The 21,064-nt window shown below is 43.4% G+C and overlaps 1 protein-coding gene across 2 annotated transcripts in view; it reads left to right on the top strand.

Moving 5' to 3' along the window:
* Window positions 1–20,574, top strand: part of LOC106572141 (forkhead box protein J3) — a 104,207-nt gene extending 83,633 nt beyond the window's left edge. For both annotated transcript variants that reach the window (XM_082962080.1, XM_014146023.3), the window contains 7 exons: window positions 2,051–2,179; window positions 7,489–7,687; window positions 9,755–10,099; window positions 11,269–11,370; window positions 13,005–13,208; window positions 15,389–15,490; window positions 15,762–20,574. In XM_082962080.1, the coding sequence (XP_082818206.1) occupies window positions 2,051–2,179; window positions 7,489–7,687; window positions 9,755–10,099; window positions 11,269–11,370; window positions 13,005–13,208; window positions 15,389–15,490; window positions 15,762–15,874 (1,194 nt within the window). In that variant the 3' untranslated portion in view covers window positions 15,875–20,574. The remainder of the gene's footprint in view (window positions 1–2,050; window positions 2,180–7,488; window positions 7,688–9,754; window positions 10,100–11,268; window positions 11,371–13,004; window positions 13,209–15,388; window positions 15,491–15,761) is intronic.
* The last annotated feature ends 490 nt before the right edge of the window (window positions 20,575–21,064 follow it).

The raw sequence follows: 21,064 nt of genomic DNA, 5'->3' as shown, positions 1-21,064 counted from the left end.
AGCCCAGAACTACACGGGAGGATCTTGTCAATGATCTCAAGGCAGCTGGGACCATAGACACCAAGAAAACAATTGGTAACACACTACGCCGTGAAGGACTGAAATCCTGCAGCGCCCGCAAGGTCCCCCTGCTCAAGAATGTATACATGCCCGTCTGAAGTTTGCCAATGAACATCTGAATGATTCAGAGGACAGCTGGGTGAAAGTGTTGTGGTCAGATGAGACCAAAATGGAGCTCTTTGGCATCAACTCAACTCGCCGTGTTTGGAGGAGGAGGAATGCTGCCTATGACCCCAAGAACACCATCTCCACCGTCAAACATGGAGGTGGAAACATTATGCTTTGGGGGTGTTTTTCTGCTAAGGGGACAGGACAACTTCACCGCATCATTTGACGGGGCCATGTACCGTCAAATCTTGGGTGAGAACCTCCTTCCCTCAGTCAGGGCATTGAAAATGGGTCGTGGATGGGTATTCCAGCATGACAATGACCCAAAACACACGGCCAAGGCAACAAAGGAGTGGCTCAAGAAGAAGCACATTAAGGTCCTGGAGTGGCCTAGCCAGTATACAGACCTTTATCCCATAGAAAATCTGTGGAGGGAGCTGAAGGTTCTAGTTGCCAAACGTCAGCCTCGAAATCTTAATGACTTGGAGAAGATCTGCAAAGATGAGTGGGACAAAATCCCTCCTGAGATGTGTGCAAACCTGGTGGCCAACTACAAGAAACCTCTGACCTCTGATTGCCAACCAGGGTTTTGCCACCAAGTACTAAGTCATGTTTTGCAGAGGGGTCAAATACTTATTTCCCTCATTAAAATGCAAATCAATTTATAACATTTTTGACATGCGTTTTTCTGGATTTTTTTGTTGTTCTGTCTCTCACTGTTCATATAAACCTACCATTCAAATTATAGACTGATCATTTCTTTGTCAGTGGGAAAACGTACAAAATAAGCAGGGGATCAAATACTTTTCCCCCCCACTGTATAGGCCTAGTTCAGTTGTTTCATATTCCAAATAGCCTACTGTAAACTAGACTACTACATTGCATCCAGTAATTGAATTAGTCAGAATTTTCTCCCGAAACAAAATTAAGACAGTTTACTTTTTCACTAGACTATCCACATTAAGACAGCTATTAATTAGGATAATCATTAACCCTAAGTTTAACTTAGAAACATTTGAAAGTTTCATAGAGACCACCTCAATTTAATGTAGAATCAAACAGAATACTTCTGTGTTGGCTACATTGTTTGCTATAATTTCAATGGATACTTAGGGACTTCCCCAGAGTCAGATGAACTCATGGATACCATTTTCATGTCTCTGCATGCAGTGTGAAAGAAGTTGCTAACTAGCGCTAGAGAAATTGCTAACTAGCTTTAGTGCAATGACTGGAAATAGCATGCTAGCAGATACCCATAGACTTCCAGTCATTGTGCTAACGCTAGTTAGCATCGGCTCGCAAAACTACCTCTATCTTCCTTCATACTGTACACAGAGACATACAAATGGTATCCATGAGTTCATCTGACTCTGGGAAGTAGATAAATCCCAAAGTATCCCTTTTAGACTCTAGGTTTCTAGAAATGGCATTTACAGGTTTTTCAATTGCAAAATGCTCCAACCTCCTGAGGGGGGAGTTGACTGACCCCCTCCGTACCTCCCCCTACCCAACCTTAGACCAGCACCACTTGTCAGAAAATCCTAGGGAGAGCCCTGATTTGTACATTTAAATGTATTTCTAGTTAGCTACTGAAGAGCAGCAAATTACCAAGTACCCCTAACGGTCTTCTGCCAACATCAATATTAGGCTAAAAAAGTACATTTGCCTATGATTTGAGCAGTGTGGGTGTCACATGTCGTCGTGGGGGCCATGTGTGCCCCCGCCGCGCTGAAGTTGTACACATAAAAATTCTTCAAACTTGGCAGGGCTGTTATTCCAGCAAGTGATATAAACATTGGCCATCTTTGTTCCAGCAAGTGATATTAACATTGGCCATATTTGTTCCAGTTGGGGATATTAACATCCACCATCTTTGTTCCAGGTAGTGTTGTACAAGACGGAGCAGGAGGACAGCGACAGCCCCAGGAGCAGCCTCAATAACAGCCTCTCTGACCAGAGCCTGGCCTCAGTCAACCTCAACAGCGTAGGCATCGTGCACAGCTACACGCCGGTACGTCCCACACCTCACTTAATAACACTGATAACACTGCCGCAACAGGATGTTTCATGTCCAACGGCTTGAGGAGAACAAAAGCTATACTAAGACTGTGACCCACGGGGCACTTTATTCCCTTTTATATTGCTACTTTTAACCAGGACCCATATGACTCTGGTCAAGAGTAATGCACTATATGTAATAGGGTGCCATTTGGGGCAGAGAATAAGTGTTGTGTCAAATGGTAGAGGTAGGGGAACATCTAAACCAGACTGCCTATGTAGATTTGAGCGACCTTTGCTTGAAAAATCATATTTATTTTATTTGTCATTAAAAGTCTTAGTGGGAATCTGCCATTGTTGCTATTGGTCGACCTTTACTGCTGTACACGACTTTAGTCTTGGATCAGAGTTGACTTTTCCCAGCCAGTGTTTGCTGGCTCACTACTTCAGTGGTTATTGCAGCAATGCTGCTCATGTGAGGCTGTGTTATTGTTTGTGTCTGAGGCCACGGCAGTGTGACGCAGTCACTACTCACACACAGCCTCTTACCTATTCCAGGTCACACACACAAACACTGTGTGGAAATCCCTGGAGTGGGGTGGTGTACATGAACACACTACTGAGGCGAGGGTTAAATTCATACCTAAAGGGTTGTTTCTTTGGGGTATTAAGGGGTAGAGTAGAAACAAAACTGAACATTTGCTTTGTAAGAGCCTGTGTCTTACTGTTCATCACAGGGCATTTGGTTTGTTCCCAAGTGGAAACAAGAAACCACCTGTTTTCTCAACCTAATCCTTACCGGGCACCTAGGATTGCCACAAACTGTTTATATAAACCAAGGCACTCCTGTGGTGTGGTAGCATCTACTGTAGCGTCTACTGTTTCATTGTCTGTAGTGTCGGCCAAAGCAAAGAACCCCAAAGACTTAGTCCGCTATAGGTCAAATTTGGGTGCGGTGTGGAAACCAATACGGGACTGTGTAGACAATCTGGTCCTAACTGAATTCTATGCTTTAGTATCATCGGAAGAAAGTGCTAAAATGGACATAGAAAGGTATCTGCTAAAATAAAGGAAACACCAACATAAAAAGTCTTAATAGTGTGTTGGGCAACCCAGAGCCAGAACAGCTTCAATGCACCTTGGCATAGATTCTACAAGTGTCTGGAACTCTATTAGAGGGATGTGACACCATTCTTCCATGACAAATTCCATAATTTGGTGTTTTGTTATGATGGTAGAAAATTATTTCTCAGGCGCTGCTCCAGAATCTCCCATAAGTGTTCAATTTGGTTGAGATCTGGTGACTGAGACAGCCATGGCATATGGTTTTCATGCTCATCAAACCATTCAGTGACCACACGTGTCCATTGTCATCCTATGAGGGCATAGCCATTTTAGCCAAAATAATGGCCTGCCCAGCATTTTTATACATGACCCTATGCATTATAGGATGTTAATTGCTTAATTAACTCAGGAACCAAACCTCCGTGGAAGGACCTAAACTCAGCAAAAAAAGAAACGTCCTCTCACTGTCAACTGCGTTTATTTTCAGCAAGATTCAACAACTGAGCCATAAACTGAACAAGTTCCACAGACATGTGACTAACAGAAATGGAATAATGTGTCCCTGAACAAAAGTAAGTCAGTATCTGGTGTGGCCACCAGCTGCATTAAGTACTGCAGTGCATCTCCTCCTCATGGACTGCACCAGATTTGCCCGTTCTTGCTGTGAGATGTTACCCCACTCTTCCACCAATGCACCTGCAAGTTCCCGGACATTTCTTGGGGGGAATGGCCCTAGCCCTCACCCTCCGATCCAACAGGTCCCAGACGTGCTCAATGGAATTGAGATCCGAGCTCTTCGCTGGCCATGGAAGTACACTGACATTCCTGTCTTGCAGGAAATCACGCACAGAATGAGCAGTACGGCTGGTGGCATTGTAATGCTGGAGGGTCATGTCAGGATGAGCTTTCAGGAAGGGTACCACATGAGGGAGGAGGATGTCTTCCCTGTAACGCACAGCGTTGAGATTTCCTGCAATGACAACACGCTCAGTCCAATGATGCTGTGATACACCGCCCCAGACCATGACAGACCCCGCTCCAGAGTACAGGCCTCGGTGTAACCCTCATTTGTTCGACGATAAACGCGAATCCGACCATCACCCCTGGTGAGACAAAACCACAACTTGTCAGTGAAGAGCACTTTTTGCCAGTCTGGTCCAGCGACGGTGGGTTTGTGCCCATAGGTGACGTTGTTGCCGGTGATGTCTGGTGAAGACCTGCCTTACAACAGGTCTACAAGCCCTCAGTCCAGCCTCTCTCAGCCTATTGCAGACAGTCTGAGCACTGATGGAGGGGTTGTGCGTTCCTGGTGTAACTCGGGCAGTTGTTGTTGCCATCCTGTACCTGTCCCGCAGGTGTGATGTTCGGATGTCCCGATCCTGTGCAGGTGTTGTTACACGTGGTCTGCCACTGCGAGGACGATCAGCTGTCCGTCCTGTCTCCCTGTAGCTCCGTCTTAGGCGTCTCACAGTACGGACATTGCAATTTAATTTCCCTGGCCACATCTGCAGTCCTCATGCCTCCTTGCAGCATGCCTGAGGCACGTTCACACAGATGAGCAGACACCATTTTGGTTTTTTTCAGAGTCAGTAGAAAGACCTCTTTTAGTGTCCTAAGTTTTCATAACTGTGACCTTAATTGCCTACCGTCTGTAAGCTGTTAGTGTCTTAACGACCGTTCCACAGGTGCATGTTCATTAATTGTTTATGGTTCATTGAACAAGCAGGGGAAACGGTGTTTAAACCCTTTACAATGAAGATCTGTGAAGTTATTTCGATTTTTACCAATTATCTTTGAAAGACAGGGTCCTGAAAAAAGTTTATATACTTTATATCCCTCATTTACTCAAGTGTTTCCATTTTTTTGTCAGTTACCTGTAGTTGGACATATTTTTGGGGTAGATGAGGCAACTGTTTGCCATTTGTTTATCAATCACTCCCCCACCCCACTCCCCCCCGCACCTGCATTATACAGAAGGTCAACACAATTTCATCAAATTAATCTATCTATTCTTGAGGCCATCCTCTGGTTTCCTCCCATCCCCTCATCCCTTGTTCCGGGGGTAATCCCCAGACCTAATTTACGGCCAGTCATGTGGGATCAGGGTTAGTTCTGCTTCGTTAGTCCACCCAGGTGACGCCTCCTCATTGAAGGTGATTGCTCCTGGCGTCTCCTGCTGAAGTCTCAAGTGCCAGCACTGCCGAGATCGCTGGATAGAAAGGCCACGTCAGCAGGGATGGCTGTGTCGCTTTCAGTTGGATCAACTTCAGGGAGGTGCCATGCCGATTTGGACTTGTAATTGTATATTTGAGGCCAATGCACATGGCAGAGTCACAATTAGGATGGAGAAAGGGTGAAAATATTATACATACAGTGCCTTCAGAAAGTATTCACACCGCTTGACTTTATTCCACATTTTGTTGTGTTACAGCCTGAATTTAAAATGAATTACATCTAGATATCTCACTGGTCTACACACAATACCCCAGAATGTCAAATTGGAATTATGTTAATACAAAATGAAAAGCTGAAATGTCTTGAGTCAATAAGTAATCAACCCCTTTGTTATGGCAAGCCTAAATACGGTCAGGAGTAACAATTTGCTTAACAAGTCACATAAGTTGCATGTGCTCATTCTGTGTGCAATAATAGTGTTTGACATGATTTTTTAATTAACTACCTCATATCTGTACACCACACTTACAAGTATCTACAAGGTTCCTCTGTCGAGCAGTGAATTTCAAACACAGATTCAACCACAAAGACCAGGGAGGTTTTCTAATGCCTCGCAAAGAAGGGCACCTATATTATTATTATTTTTTAAAGCTGACATTGAATATCCCTTTGATCATGGTGAAGTTATACACTTTGTATGGTGTATCACTACACCCAATCAATACAAAGATACAAGTGTCCTTCCTAACTCAGTTGCCGGATAGGAAGGAAACCACTCAGGGATTTCACCATGAGGCCAATGGTGACTTTAAAACAGTTACAGAGTTTACTGGCTGTGATAGGAGAACATTGAGGATGGATTAACAACATTATAGATACTCCACAGTACTGACTTAATTGACAGAGTGAAATGAAGGAAGCCTGTACAGAATAAAATATTCCAAAACATGCATCCTGTTTGCAACAAGGCACTAAAGTAATTCTGAAAAGAATGTGGCAAAGCTATTAACTTTATGTGCTAAATACAACGTTTTTTATGTTTGGGGTACCACTCTCCATATTTTCAAGCATAGTGGAGGCAGCATCATGTTATGGATATGCTTGTAATCGTTAAGGACTGTGGAGTTTTTCAGGATAAAAAATGTATGGAATAGAGCTAAGCACAAGTAAAATCTGACAGGAAAACCTGGTTCAGTCTGTTTCCACCAGACACTGGGAGATAAATTCACCTTTCTGCAGGACAATAACCTGAGAAACAAGGCCAAATCTACACTGGAGTTGCTTATCAAGAAGACAGTGAATGTTCCTGAGTGGTTGAGTTACAGTTTTGACTTAAATCAAAAATCTACGGCAAGACCTGAAAATGGTTGTCTAGCAATGATCCACAACCAATTTGACAGAGCTTGAAGAATCTTGAAAAGAATAATGAGCAAATTTTGCACAACAGGTATGGAAAGCACTTAGAGACTTACCCAGAAAGACTCACAGCTGTAATCGCTGCTAAAGGTGCTTCTACAAAGTATTGACTCAAGGGTGTGAATAATGTAAATGAGATATTTCTGTATTTCATTTTGAATACATTTACAAAAAACATGTTTTCACTTTGTCATTATGGGGTATTGTTTGTATGTGGGTGATTTTAAAAATAAAAACAATTTAATCCAGACTATAATACAACAAAATGTGGAAAAAGTCTGGGTATGAATACTTTCTGAAGGCACTGTATATGATGGACTTTATAGAAGTAGATTGACTGTATAGTATAAACTACTGTAGTGTTATGTGTTATTCCCTCAGTAAATTGCGTTGAGAAGGTAATTAGGGCAGAATCCTAACATGATAATTTTCATAACGCAAAAAATGTTGTTGGTTGTGGTGGTCTCCGAAAGAGGTACTGGCTTAGTATAGATACAATCGGCCTGGGCTCCCGGGTTAGAAGGGGGAATGACCAGCAGAAGACAGGGATATAGAAAACATGTTTACTACCATGCCTTAAACAGGCACAGTGTGGATATCTCAAGTTACCATCCAGCCTTTTTAACCAAAGTAATGAAAATACCCTTTCCTTCTTTCTCTCTGTAGGTCAGTAGTCACTCAGAACCCTCCTCCCAGTCTCTGAGTTTAAAGCTGCATCCTCCCCCTCCACTTCCTCCTCCTCCTCAGCCCCAGTACAACGTGGCCGAGGGGGACAAGCAGCTCCTCTTCTCCGACTTCGAGGACCTTAGTGCCTCCTTCCGCAGCCTCTACAAGTCTGTCTTTGAGCAGTCCTTAAGCCAGCATGGTGAGTCATGGGCAGAAGCACTCTGATGCAGACCTGGGTTCAAATAATGTTTTGTTTTCTATCAAAATACTTTGGGGAATTTGATTGAGCCTGCCTGTAGTCACGGTGCGGTTTGCAGCAGGCTAGCTAAATCGAACACAGCTGAAGTATTTGAAAGAAAGCAAGCTACCGTCATACCCGGTGATGAGAAAACGGAGGAAGAGCTGAACACAAGTGGGAATGAAACATGTTTTTTCTACTGATTTTATTTTACTGGTTAGCTAAAAGCACACACCACACCATCATGGCGATCTCCTACACCAAAGTTTGGACGGTTAATTACGTTAACCAGTAATAAAATTATGTCTTTGTATTCCTCTATTGAACTCACATAAACAAATAATCAATTGTGCTACAGATCTAAAATCTTTGCGTCACTTAGTCAAACGAGCCAGGCAATCAAGGGGAATTCTCTGAAAAACAAAACATTGTATTCACACTTGATTGTAGCAAAGTGCAGCGGCTGTGTGACTAGCTTTGATACTTGCTAATTAGATTGTGAAGCTTCTCGCTAATTGCTTCCTGTAGCTTCCTATTGGGTCAACAGGGCCTCTTCCTGCTTGTTATACCATCCACCTTCTCTAACCCCAGACATGGACGCGCTCTGTCGGTCTGTTGCCTCAAATCAATTCCTTAATGACAGCTTCTTTTTATTGTTCAAAAAATATTGTACAAGGAGGAGCAACGAGCTGAATTGTGTACAATGAAATATAAAAACATAACAAATATACATCACTACGAGAATAAATAACAATGACAAAGCCTAGGGCATTGAAAGTCAATGGCTATGATGGCTGCTTTTTAGCAGGTGTACCATGGCTGGAGTGGCACTGTAACCATAGCACTTAATCCCACAGTGTATGAGGTCCCAACACCTCTTTTATGAATTGGCAGTTTGCTGTACTCCCACCATACAGTATGGGCAAAGTTTTCGTCATGCAAAAACCCCCACATCTGTGCATAAAATACTGTACAAAAGATTCTTCAATGTGCTTTCATTTAAGAAGGCGACTATTTATGCCTTGCTCAGTTCAGGGAACTCTAGCCTAGTTAAATAATCGCCTCCATATAACGTACATTGTTATATGTATATTTAAAAGTTAGAAATTAAATCATGCTGCTGTATTATAGTGATGTTTACAGGTATTTTTTGCACCAATCTGTGCTCTCCTGCATTGTGAAAATGCCATCCTACAATATGTGTTCCATTCTATTTCTATGGCCCCCACAGCCTAGGCAAAGTGAAGCTCACTGCCTTGCATGCTTAGACCGCTGCGCCACTCGGCAGCCCCAAAGCACTGCATCTCAGTGCAAGAGGCGTCACTACAGTCCCTGGTTCGAATCCAGGCTGTATCACATCCGGCCGTGATTGGGTGTCCCATAGGGTGGCGCGCAATTGGCCCAGCGTCATCTGGGTTTGGCCCGGGTAGGCCATCATTGTAAATAAGAATTTGTTCTTAACTGACTTGCCTAGTTAAATAAAGGTTAAATAAAAAAATATATATAAAAAAAAAAATGCTTCTACCAAAGGAATGGCGTCAGTAGTCATTGCCTTTGAGGGGCTGAAATGCTGTGAGTCACCCAAGCAACCAAGCTCCTCACCCTCCCTAGAAAACCACAGCGTGTCTAAACCACATGGACTGACTCAGTCAGGGTGCATCTCAATAGACTAAAGTGGCTTCTCCTCTCCCGTCTCCTTTCCTTCATCTGTGTTGTGAAAGACTGATGAAAGCCTGCCAGTGCAAATGAAGGTGAATGACACAAGGAGAGTAAAGGAAGCCACTTTAGACAATTGAAATGCACCATCAGAGCTTCAGTGAGGATTCCTGATGTGGTAAATAACACACATGCATCTAAATAACACACATGCATCAAACCCATCAGAATGAAATCACTCCAGTTTGCGTGATTTATTGTTTTAATGAGAAAACATCTCTGTATCAATTGCTGCACTGTAGTGGCATAGGTGTAGTGCTTCTAACCTTTCTTGTCCTGTCTGTTTGTCTGTGATTGTGGTTGGCCCTGCAGGTCTCATGGGTATGCCCAGCGAATCGAGCCAGCAGCCACGGACGTTGTGCTCCTACCAGCACTCCCCTGGCCGGGGCAGCAGCAGGGGCATCAACACCCACAACCACCAACACACACACAACCACGGTCACCGCCATAACCACCACCCGCCCCACTCGCAGCACCTCTCTCCCCACGCCACACACAACCAACACCAACCTCATCAACACACTCAGCACAGGCAGCACTCATCTCAGCACACACAGCACCCTCAACACCGCCAGCACCCCAACAGTGGGCAGCAGCAGTCACAGCACCTCCAGAGCCATACTGGCCAGCCAGCACAGATGCCCTGCACCAGCACTGGTAAGACGCACTACCATTGATCATCCTTGAGATGTTTCTCCAACTTGATTGGAGTCCACCTGTGGTACATTCAATTGATTGGACATGATTTGGAAAGGCACACACCTGTCTATACAGTGGTTCCTCCTTCAAAAGGCGCGTCATACTGCAGCACACCTTGCGGGCTGCCGCAGAATTCTATCGCTGTCTGAGACAAAACGCACCTAAACAATGGACGGCCGAGTGCCTCTGACTAGAATATCGTCCGTCATTTTCTGTTAATTTCCCGACGATTCCACATGCTGAATCGGCACAAACAGCAACCGCTCGGCGACACCCAGCAGGCGATCGCTAAAACACACTGCGGCGACAACAAACGATAGGACGGCCACCCGCTGCTTTTAGCCATTCGTTGTGGTGGTGTCTGAAGCTTAAGGCAGGACTCGGGTTCAGCTGCTATCCATAAATACTACTCCCTACATGCTCAGCAAGGACTCATGGATTGCATTATATTAGCTATGGAGTTTGTTTTCCCCCTACTCCTCAAAGCGTGTTACACCGTGTGAAGCAGACTTAAACTCATAGAGACAGGCATTTCTGAACCTCGCCGAGGTCTCTCATTTGCCTGGGCTCGTCTTTGTTTTTCCTGTGTCTCTGCACTGGGCTCTAGGCTCAGAGAAAAGCCCTATACAAACAGACGCTGCATTATCTGGGTTACTTCCCTCTCCACAGCGCCTGGGATGAATGAAAGCAATCCCCTGTCTTTGATACACAGCTTCAAATGTGTTGCCGTTTGTGGTTTAAGGCAGAAAATCATTCCTCTTCACTAACGTCTGTGACTTGAATTTACTCTGTGAAAAAAATGACATCTTGTGGTCAAAAGAGTCACTGCATCTTACTCAAACAACATGACTTCTGTTGGTCCTTGGCTGTCACTGTGCACCGTGCTCTTGTGTCAACGTTTCCCTAACCGTGTTCCCGGGCTAACGAGACTAACATTTCGCCTACTGTTACTTAGTTGTGCCTTCCTGCCTAGCACTGACCCTGCCTCGCTCTATTGCCCACTCCCCCTAACTAAAACAATTGGTTTTAGGTTTGTTTCAATAGAATTATTAGATGCCTAACTGGTTTTGGGGCCCTGGTGCTACACCAGGAAGAAATCTAGGGGGAAAACGTGTGTGTCTGTGCAGGTCTGTCAGCCGACTGGTATCCCAACTTGGACTGGCTGAAGGAGAGCTGTCGCATCGCCGGCAGCTACAACTGGGCTGACGTGGACCTCTCTCCATTCCAAGGTAAGAAGAAGGAATACTTTGTTAAGACGGACCAAACCCCTGATTACACGTTAGGTTGGAGAGGCTGGAGCAGTGGGAGCCACAACACAGTGTTGTTCCTTGCACAACAGCAGGTGAGGTTATCTTTCTTGGATTTGTCACTAACAACCCTCTAGTAGTCGGCTCAAATCCCATCAGAGTTTTTTTCCCAGGATTTGAACCGGAAACCTTCTGGTAAGAAATGGTGGTGACATCACGTGTGTAATGCTATTATAAAACCTTCTGTCACAATCATCTCATAGCTCCTTATTGTAGCCTTATTACTGAATTTAAATGTATAAATAAATACATTTTATGCGTTCATCAATATGCACAGGTTATTAATTTGTAAATTATACTGAAATGTACGAAAATGTCACTTACCGTCAAATGATTTCTCGCGGGTCTTCCTTTGACACAAAACTCTTTCATGACATAGAATGACCAGGTGAATCCCGGTGACAGCTATGACTCCTTAATGTCACCTGTTAAGTCCACTTCAATCAGTGTAGATGAAGGGGAGGAGACGGGTTAAAGAAGGATTTTTAAGCCTTGAGACAATAGACACATGGATTATGTATGTGTGCCATTCAGAGGGTGAATGGGCAAGACAACAGATGTAAGTGCCTTTGAACAGGGTATGGTAGTAGGTGCCAGGCGCACCAGTTTGTGTTAAGAGCTGCAACGTTGCTTGGTTTTTCAACTCTCAACAGTTTCCTGTGTCTATCAAGAATGGCCCACCACCCAAAGGACATCCAGCCAAATTGACGACAACTGTGGAAGCATTGGAGTCAACATGGGCCAGCATTCCTGTGGGGGGGGGGGTGCAATTCAATATTAGGAAGGTGTTCTTAATGTTTTGTATACTCAGTGTATGCAAAAGTGACATCACAATATGTTAGACCCTATGTGTTGGTTGTAAGTCACTTTGGATACAGAGCATCTGTTTAATGGATGTAGCCCAATGTCAACGATAGTTTCTGAGGTAGAAAAGGCCCATCCTAGGATGCGTATGAAATGGCACCCTATTACCAATGAAGTGCACTATATGCATCTGAAATGGCACCCTATTCCCAATGTAGTGCACTACTTTTTGAGCAGAGGCGCCTAGTCAAAAGTAGTGGACAACGTAGGGAACAGGGTCGCAGCGGTAACTGCAGGCCTAGTCTCTGGTCTGCTTGGCCACTGCCTCAGTGTGAATAATCTAATTATCCCTGGCTGTGGAGCACTCTTATCAGGGTCATTGCACAAAGCTGCACATCTACTTATGATTGATGACCAGTGTCGAATGTTTAGATGCAACTCGCCCCCACAGCACTTGACCTCCTTCACAGTCGAGCAGCAATGGTGGAACCCAATCCTCCTTCTACCCTAATTAACATACTGCTTTCATCCATCTTGTGTTTTCAGTAGGGTTGCAAAATTCTGTTAACTTTCCCAAAATTCCCAGGTTTTCCAGAAATTCCAGCTGAATTTCCTGCTTATTCCCTCCTGTTTCTTGAAATCTTCTTCGAAAGTTACCATAATTTTGCAACACCAGTTTTCAGACCAGTGCAGGTGAGGGAAAAGAAGACTAGAACAAGAAACTAAAATGACCCCATCTGTGTGTCTGACAGGACTAAAGGAAAGCATGAGGCAGGCGGAGCTGAACAACTGGTCCCTGGACCCAGCCCAGATAGCTGACCTGTGCTCCTCCATCAACCAGTTCTTCATCCGCACTGGGGTCATCCCACCACAAGGGCCATTGCAACCACAGCCACCCCCGCCTGCCTGTCACGCTCCCATGCACACCAGCAAGCCCAGTCAGCACATCAACACAGGTCAGTGGCCAGTAGGATGGAGTTGCCCCTCCAGAGACTGGTCTAAAGTCAGTTGGTTATGCTTAGGCTTCGAGGACAGATGGAAACCTGATCCTAGGTCTGTGCCTAAGCGCAGTCTCTACCGTGCCTCCCATATAGATCTGAAAGGGTTTGATTGATTAAAGTGAAACTTCCTTTACTGATCTAATCAGGTAGGCTGGAGTTCAAATCAAATGTTATTTGTCACATGCTTTGTAAACAACAGGTGTCAACTAACAGTGAAATGTTAACTTACTGACCCTTCCAACAATGCAGAGAGAAAAAAAAGAGCAATAAAAGAAAAATATAATAACACAAGGAATACATTTTGTTACGTTACAGCCTTATTCTAAAATTGATTACATCGTTTTTTTCCCTCACCAATCTACTCACAATACCCCATAATGACTAAGCAAAAACAGGTTTTGGGACATTTTTGCAAATTTATAAAAAAATGTAAAACTGATATCACATTTACATAAGTATTCCGACCCTTTACTCAGTACTTTATTAAAGCACCTTTGGCAGCAATTACAGCATAGATTCTTCCTGGGTATGACATTATAAGCTTGGCACACCTGTATTTGAGGAGTTTCTCCCATTCTTCTCTGCAGATCCTCTCAAGCTCTTTCAGGTTGGATGGGGAGCGTTGCTGCACAGCTATTTTCACATCTCTCCAGAGATGTTTGATCGGGTTCAATTCCAGGCTCTGGCTGGGCCACTCAAGGACATTCAGAGACTTGTCCCGAAGCCACTCCTGCATTGTCTTGGCTGTGTGCTTAGGGTCGTTGTCCTGTAGGAAGGTGAATCTTGGCCCCAGTCTGAGGTCCTGAGCCCTCTGAAGCAGGTTTTCATCAAGGATCTCTCAGCCTTTTTTAAAATTGTATTTATTTTACCTTTATTTAACTAGCCAAGAACAAATTCTTATTTTCAATGGCGGCCTAGGAACAGTGGGGTAACTGCCTTGTTCAGGGGCAGAACGACAGACTTTTACCTTGTCAGCTCGGAGATTCAATCTTGCAACCTTTCGGTTACTAGTCCAACGCTCTAACCACTAGGCTACCTTTGCTCCGTTCATCTTTGCCTCAATCCTGACTAATCTCCCAGTCCCCTGCCACTGAACAATATACCAACAGCATGATGCTGCCACCACCATGCTTCACCGTAGGGATGGTGCCAAGTTTCCTCCAGACGTGACGCTTGGCATTCAGGCCAAATAGTTCAATCTTGGTTTCATCAGACGAGAATCTTGTTTCTCATGGTCTGAGAGTCCTTTAGGTGCCTTTTGGCAAACTCCCAAGTGGGCCGTCATGAGCCTTTTACTGAGGAGTGGCTTCCGTCTGACCACTCTACCATAAAAGCCTGATTGGTGGAGTGCTGCGGAGATAGTTGTCCTTCTGGAAGGTTTTCCCATCTCCACAGAGGAACTCCAGAGCTCTGTCAGAGTGACCATCAGGTTCTTGGTCACCTCCCTAACCAAGGCCCTTCTCCCCTGATTGCTCAGTTTGGTAAGCTCTAGGAAGAGTCTTGGTGGTTCCAAACATCTTCCATTTAAGAATGATGGAGGTGACTGTGTTCTTAAGGAACCTTCAATGCTGCAGAACTTTTTTTTGTACCCTTCCCCAGATCTGTGCCTCGTCACAATCCTGTCTCGGAGCTCTAAGCACAATTCTTTCAACCTCATTGCTTGATTTTTACTCTGACATGCACTGTCAACTATGGGACCTTATTTAGACAGGTGTGTGCCTTTCAAATCATGCTCAATCAATTGAATTTACCACAGGTGGACTCGAATCAAGTTGTAGAAACATCTCAAGGATGATCATTGGAAACAGGGTGCACCTGAGCTCTATTTCGAGTCTCAAAGCAAGGGTCTAAATACTTATGTAAATATTTCTAAAAACCTGTTTTCACTTTGTCATTAGGGGGTATTGTGTGTAAATTGCTGAGGATTTTTTTATTTATTGAATCCATTTTAGAATAAGGCTGTAACGTAACAAAATGTGGAAAAAGTCAAGGGATCTGAATACCTTCCTAAGGCACTATACTGTATGTAACAGGACAGAGAATAAACAGGAGCATCAGTGTGTGATGAGTCAAAAGAGTTCGTGTAGGTAACTGAATGACTGTTGCTTCCTGTTGGCTGTCTTCATCTCCTGTAGGTAATCCGTATATGGACTCCAGACAGAACATGTCTTCAATGATGGGACCTCCGGGTTACCCCCACATGACCCCCATGAGCACCGCAGGCTCCACGATGACAGGTACTACTGCTAACTACTCAGCCCCCTCTCATATTGGACTGTGTGTGTGTGTACACACATTATTCTTAGTAATGTCATGTTGTATTGTAACGTAATAATTGTGCAATATACATTTGTATAATGCACAATGTTTTGTTTTGATGTCTGTTTGGACCCCAGGAAGAGTCTTGGCAATAGCTAATGGGGATCCTGCTAAAATACTAGTACTGTTTGTGTCTGCGTATGTGTGCGTGCGTGCACAGCTGCCTTACACCTTTACCTCCATCTTCAGGGCACCATGGCCAGATGAACCAGCAGCACATGATGCCACCTGGGCACTACCAGATGAGGAGGCTGCCTACCGAAGACATCCAGGACGACTTCGACTGGGACTCCATCGTTTAGAACTGCCCCAAGGAGAGGAAGAAAGAGGGATAGGGAAAGGGGATCAGAAGAGTGGAAGAGGATTGGGACCGGCCACATATGCCCTTTGGAGAAAGAGCGACATTACAGAAGAGTGTCAATCACCTGATTTTGGTATTTTTATACAAGAGTGTAGAATGACTTTCAAGACAATCAAACGTAAAGGGAGACTAGTCAACGTTTACCACTGGACAAGTTATGGTCATTTTGTCGAGAAAAAATTACATTTGGAACGGTCTCGTCTCAATGTTCCAAGTGCCAACAGGTTTAGAAGTCGCCACATTGTGACAAGCAATGAAGTATTTTGTTTAATACATGCTTCGATTCTCATTTCCTTCCGCTGAAAACTCAAAGTGGAAAGTAGCGTTTGTTTTCCGACAGCTTTTTTTCAAGACACATCCACCTGCCACTGAACTGAAAGGACTGGGCGTGGATGAAAAAGATAGTGCCATTATACGTCGGAACAAACAACCGGCATCATGCCAATTAGTCCACACAGTATTGTGAATTTTCCTCCTCTACTCCCCTATCTGGCAGAAGTGATAAGAAATCCACAGAATTATATTTGCGCCACTTCCAAGAAATGCAGGTAGTTAGAAATGTGACAATAGGGGTAGACCAGATAAGAATGCTCACACTAATAAGGGAATGACATTGGGGTACGGTGGCTGTCGACGACAACAAGTGTTTGACTGACTCAGACGCCATCTTGTGTAGATGTAGGCTTATATTGCAGAGAGAAGTGATCGTATGTTGTCAGAGGAGAAATCACATTATACCACACCTGAGTTCAAATGCTATTTGAAATCTTTCCCGCCTTGAGTGCGAGATAAAAGGGGTTTGCACTTTTGAGATGTTTCTATTGGTTCAAAAAGTCTTAATCAAGCACAGCTGAATTTTTTGAAATTCAAAATTCAAATAAAATATTTTGTACTTTTTACCCCTTTTTCTCCCCAATTTCGTGATATCCAATTGGTAGTTAGTCTTGTCCCATCTCTGCAACTCCCGTACGGACTCGGGAGAGGCGAAGGTTGAGAGCCATGCGTCCTCCGAAACACGACCCTGCCAAGCCGCACTGCTTCTTGACACACTGCTCGCTTAACCCGGAAGCCAGCCACACCAATGTGTCGGAGGAACCCTCATACAACTGGCAACCGAAGTCAGCGTGCATGTGCCCGGCCCGCCACAAGGAGTCGCTAGAGTGCAATGGGACAAGAACATCCCGGGCCAGCCAAGCCCTCCCCTAACCCGGACAGCGCTGGGCCAGTTGTGCGCCGCCTCATGGGTCTCCCGGTCGCGGCCGGCTGCGACACAGCCTGGGATCGAACCCGGGTCTTTAGTGTAGCCACTCGGGAGACCTTTGAAATTATTTATCATAGTATTTGCATTGCACCCTTAAATTTGTATTTGAAATCTATGTAACTTGCTTTAACATTCAATGGTTTGATGAGAACAAAAATCTTCCAGTGTAACAACTTTTGTGTTTAGTACTTCGCCACTTTCTTAACTCTGTGATCATGAAAAAATGGTGACGCTGGGCCAATGTTATGTATGTATCTCCTGTTAATCCCTTACTGGTATTGTTGTGGTGTCTACAGTTGTTTTGTTCTTGCTATCTCTGTGTTTTTCTGAGTGTGTGCGTGTGTGAGTGCATGCGCCTATGTGTGACAGCGCACGTGTGTTAGCGTTTGTCAGGACTGTCCTGTTAGAAACTCCATGGTACCAAGTCCTCAGGGTCCCTGTTTCCTCTTTTTTTTATTTCTGAAAAACCCATTTTTCTTTTTGAACATTACTGAAAGGTCAAATGGGTTTGTGTTTCGTTTACTGTACCTGTTGGCAGGTGTTTCGACCACTGTGGTCGAAATATGTGCCTAATGTACCACATTATAAGCTACAGTGCCTTCAGAAAGTATTCATACCCCTTGACTTATTCCACATTTTGTGTTACAGCCTGAATTCAAAATGAAGTCAATAGATTATTTTTTTCTCACCCATTCTACACACAATACCCCACAATGACAGAGTGAAAACATGTTTTTAGAATTGTTTGCAAATTTATTGAAAATGAAATACAGATATCTAATTTACATTAGTATTCACACCCCTGAGTCAACACTTTGTAGACTCACCTTGGGCAGTGATTGTGAGTCTTTCTGGGTAGGTCTCTAAGAGCTTTCCACACTTGGATTGTGCAACATTTGCCCATATCATTGTTAGACAACAATTTTCAGGTCTTGCCATAGATTTTCAAGCAGATCTAAGTCAAAACTCTAACTCGGCCAAATTCACTGTCTTCTTGGTAATAAACTCCAGTGTATATTTGGCCTTGTGTTTTAGGTTATTGTCCTCCTGAAAGGTGAATTCATCTCCCAGTGTCTGGTGGAAAGCAGACTGATCCAGGTTTTCCTGTGCTTAGCTCCATTCTGTTTTTTGTTTTTTTAATACTGGCAAAACTCCCCAGTCCTTAACAATTACAAGCATACCCACAACATGATGCAGCCTCCACTATGCTTGAAAATATGGAGAGTGGTACTCAGTAATGTGTTGTATTGGATTTGCCCCAATATATCACTTTGTATTCAGGACAAAAACATAATTGTCACATTTTTTTGCAGTGTTACTTTAGTGCCTTGTTGCAAATGGGATGCATGTTTTGGAATAATTTTCTTCTGTACAGGCTTCCTTCTCTTCACTTAGATTATTATTGTGTAGTAAGCACAATGTAATTGATCCATCCTCCGTTTTCTATTATCACAGCCATTAAACTCTAATGGTTTTAAAGTCACCATTGGCCTCATGATGAAATCCCTGAGCGGTTTCCTTCCTCTCCAGCAACTGAGTTAGGAAGGACGCCTATATTTTTGTAGTGACTGGGTATATTGATACACCATCCAAAGTATAATTAATAACTTCACCATGCGCAAAGGGATATTCATTGTCTGCTTTCAAAAAAATGTCCCATCTACCAATAGGTGTCCTTCTTTGCGATGAATTGGGAAAACCTCCCTGGGCTTTGTTTGAAATTCACTGCTTGACTGAGGGACCTTACAGATAACTGTATGTGTGGGGTACAGAGATGAGGTAGTCATTCAAAAATCATGTCAAACACTATTATTGCACACAGAATGAGTCCATGCAACTTATTATATGACTTAAGCACATTTTTACTCCTGAACTTATTTAGCCTTTTCATAACAAAGAGGTTGAATACATATTGACTCAAGACATTTCAGCTTTTGAAAAACATAATTCCACTTTGACATCATGGGGTATTGTGTGTAGGCCAGTAACTCAATTAAATCTCAATTAAAACAATTTTAAATTCAGGCTGTATCACAACAGAATGTGGGAAAAGTCAAGGGGTGTGAATACTTTCTGAAGGTACTGTAAATTAAGTGAAATGCTGTGGATTTAGGGCTTAAGAAGTCTCATGTACCAGGTGAATTTGGCTGGTGAACAAAAATACTAGGACTTGACTTCAGTTGAGGGTTAGATTAAGTTGGCCTGTCTCATTCAAAAATAAAGTGGCCTGTTATCCTGTTCACTAAATGACCACTGGGGTAGAGTCGATTACAGATTGGCTACATTCTGATTCTCTACCCTTCCACCGACGTGTGCAATCGTACACTCGCCCCTAATAGCTTTAAAAGGAATCAACTGGTGTGAGGAATATGGTGGAAACTCCTCCAGCCATGCTTGCACCAATCCAAGGCCTTTAATCGAGGAGGAGTGAACATTGCTGGAGAAGGGTACCCACTGGGAACACACTGGTTGAATCAATGTTGTTTCCACAGCATTTTGATGAAATTAGGTTTGAACCAACGTGGAAGACGTTTGACATCTGTGTCCAGTGGGGTAGAGAATTGTAATGCAGCCATTCTCTTAAAACACTCTTGACCCCTCAAAACACAGGTCAAATCCAGTCATGGGCATTGGATGGGGACACACGATGATTCCAAGGTGCCTCGTCATAGGATGGGAGAGGGTAAGCAGTTTTTGCACATTGCTGGACAATGTGGTACGGTAGCATCAGGTAGAGAAAATGGTTGGAATGCTAGGTCTAACCTCCCCCTTAATTGAATCATAAAAAGAGTGAGGGAAAGAGAGGATGGTAGATAATGCAGGATAAACAAGGAATGAACAGACAAAATAATCAAATGAACTGTGTTACTTGCATTTGTCATTGTGTACAAGTGTGTTTTGTCCTCTCGCTATCCCGTTAGTATACCTACAATTACAGAATTGAAATCGTATCCATTCAACATTGTAAATCAGTATTTAACAAATATATACTGTAATGATGATGATGATTATGAAACGGGACCCTAAAGTGCTCTTGTGTCTTTGAATACACTTACTCAATTGAGTTGCAATGTTCCAGACAGCATTTCATTGAAGAAGAATGATTAGCATATACAGTATATTGTATGTCTGTGTTATTGTGCTTACTGTAAATACTGTATGTCATGTCAATCATCCCTTTACCCTTCAACAATGGGACTCATGAATGAGAGAAAATGGAGAGAGGGAAAGTATTCCTCCAAGAGAAACACAGTATGTATATACATATATACTGTATATATCATATGTGATCAAATGCATAGGCTTTTTGTGTGACACTTCCGTGTACTGCAGTCCGATATAATTGTCTCAATGTTTATTAAAATGTCAAGTGAACCTTTTTTTCTTCATTTACCTCCATTTTGTTCTTTGTAGAAAGTGATGAAAATGTGCTACACAAGATACTTGGGTGCTACAGTTACATAAATTCATGTTTCCCTTGTATTTACTTCCTGCTCCTCCTGCCCTTTCTCTCTTGAGTTGACAAAATGTTGACAAATAGGTCATTCCATCAATTCGGTGCCTTTTGAGAAGTGTAACTTGGTACATTTTAACATTGTCATGAATAGCACGTTCAACTTCATAAAAAACATGTTTTCCTAGCTCAGGAGGTTAAATAAAAAATACTATAGCAAGTGCCTATTAAGTATCAAGTAAAGTAACAGGGTTGATGATTTCATCTTAAATCAGATATAAATCCCCTTGTGACAGGGGGAATGGAGCTTGTCGTGTGGAACAGGGAGTGGCAATTGAATGCAAGTTTCACAAGAACCACAAAACACCGGATAATTGCCCAAAATAATAAATCCAGCTCACCTGCTTTTACAGTGT

Source organism: Salmo salar, chromosome 15 (genome assembly GCF_965601325.2).
Source record: "Salmo salar chromosome 15, fSalSal1, whole genome shotgun sequence".
NCBI lineage: Eukaryota > Metazoa > Chordata > Actinopteri > Salmoniformes > Salmonidae > Salmo > Salmo salar.
This window is presented reverse-complemented; position numbering and strand designations above follow the sequence as displayed.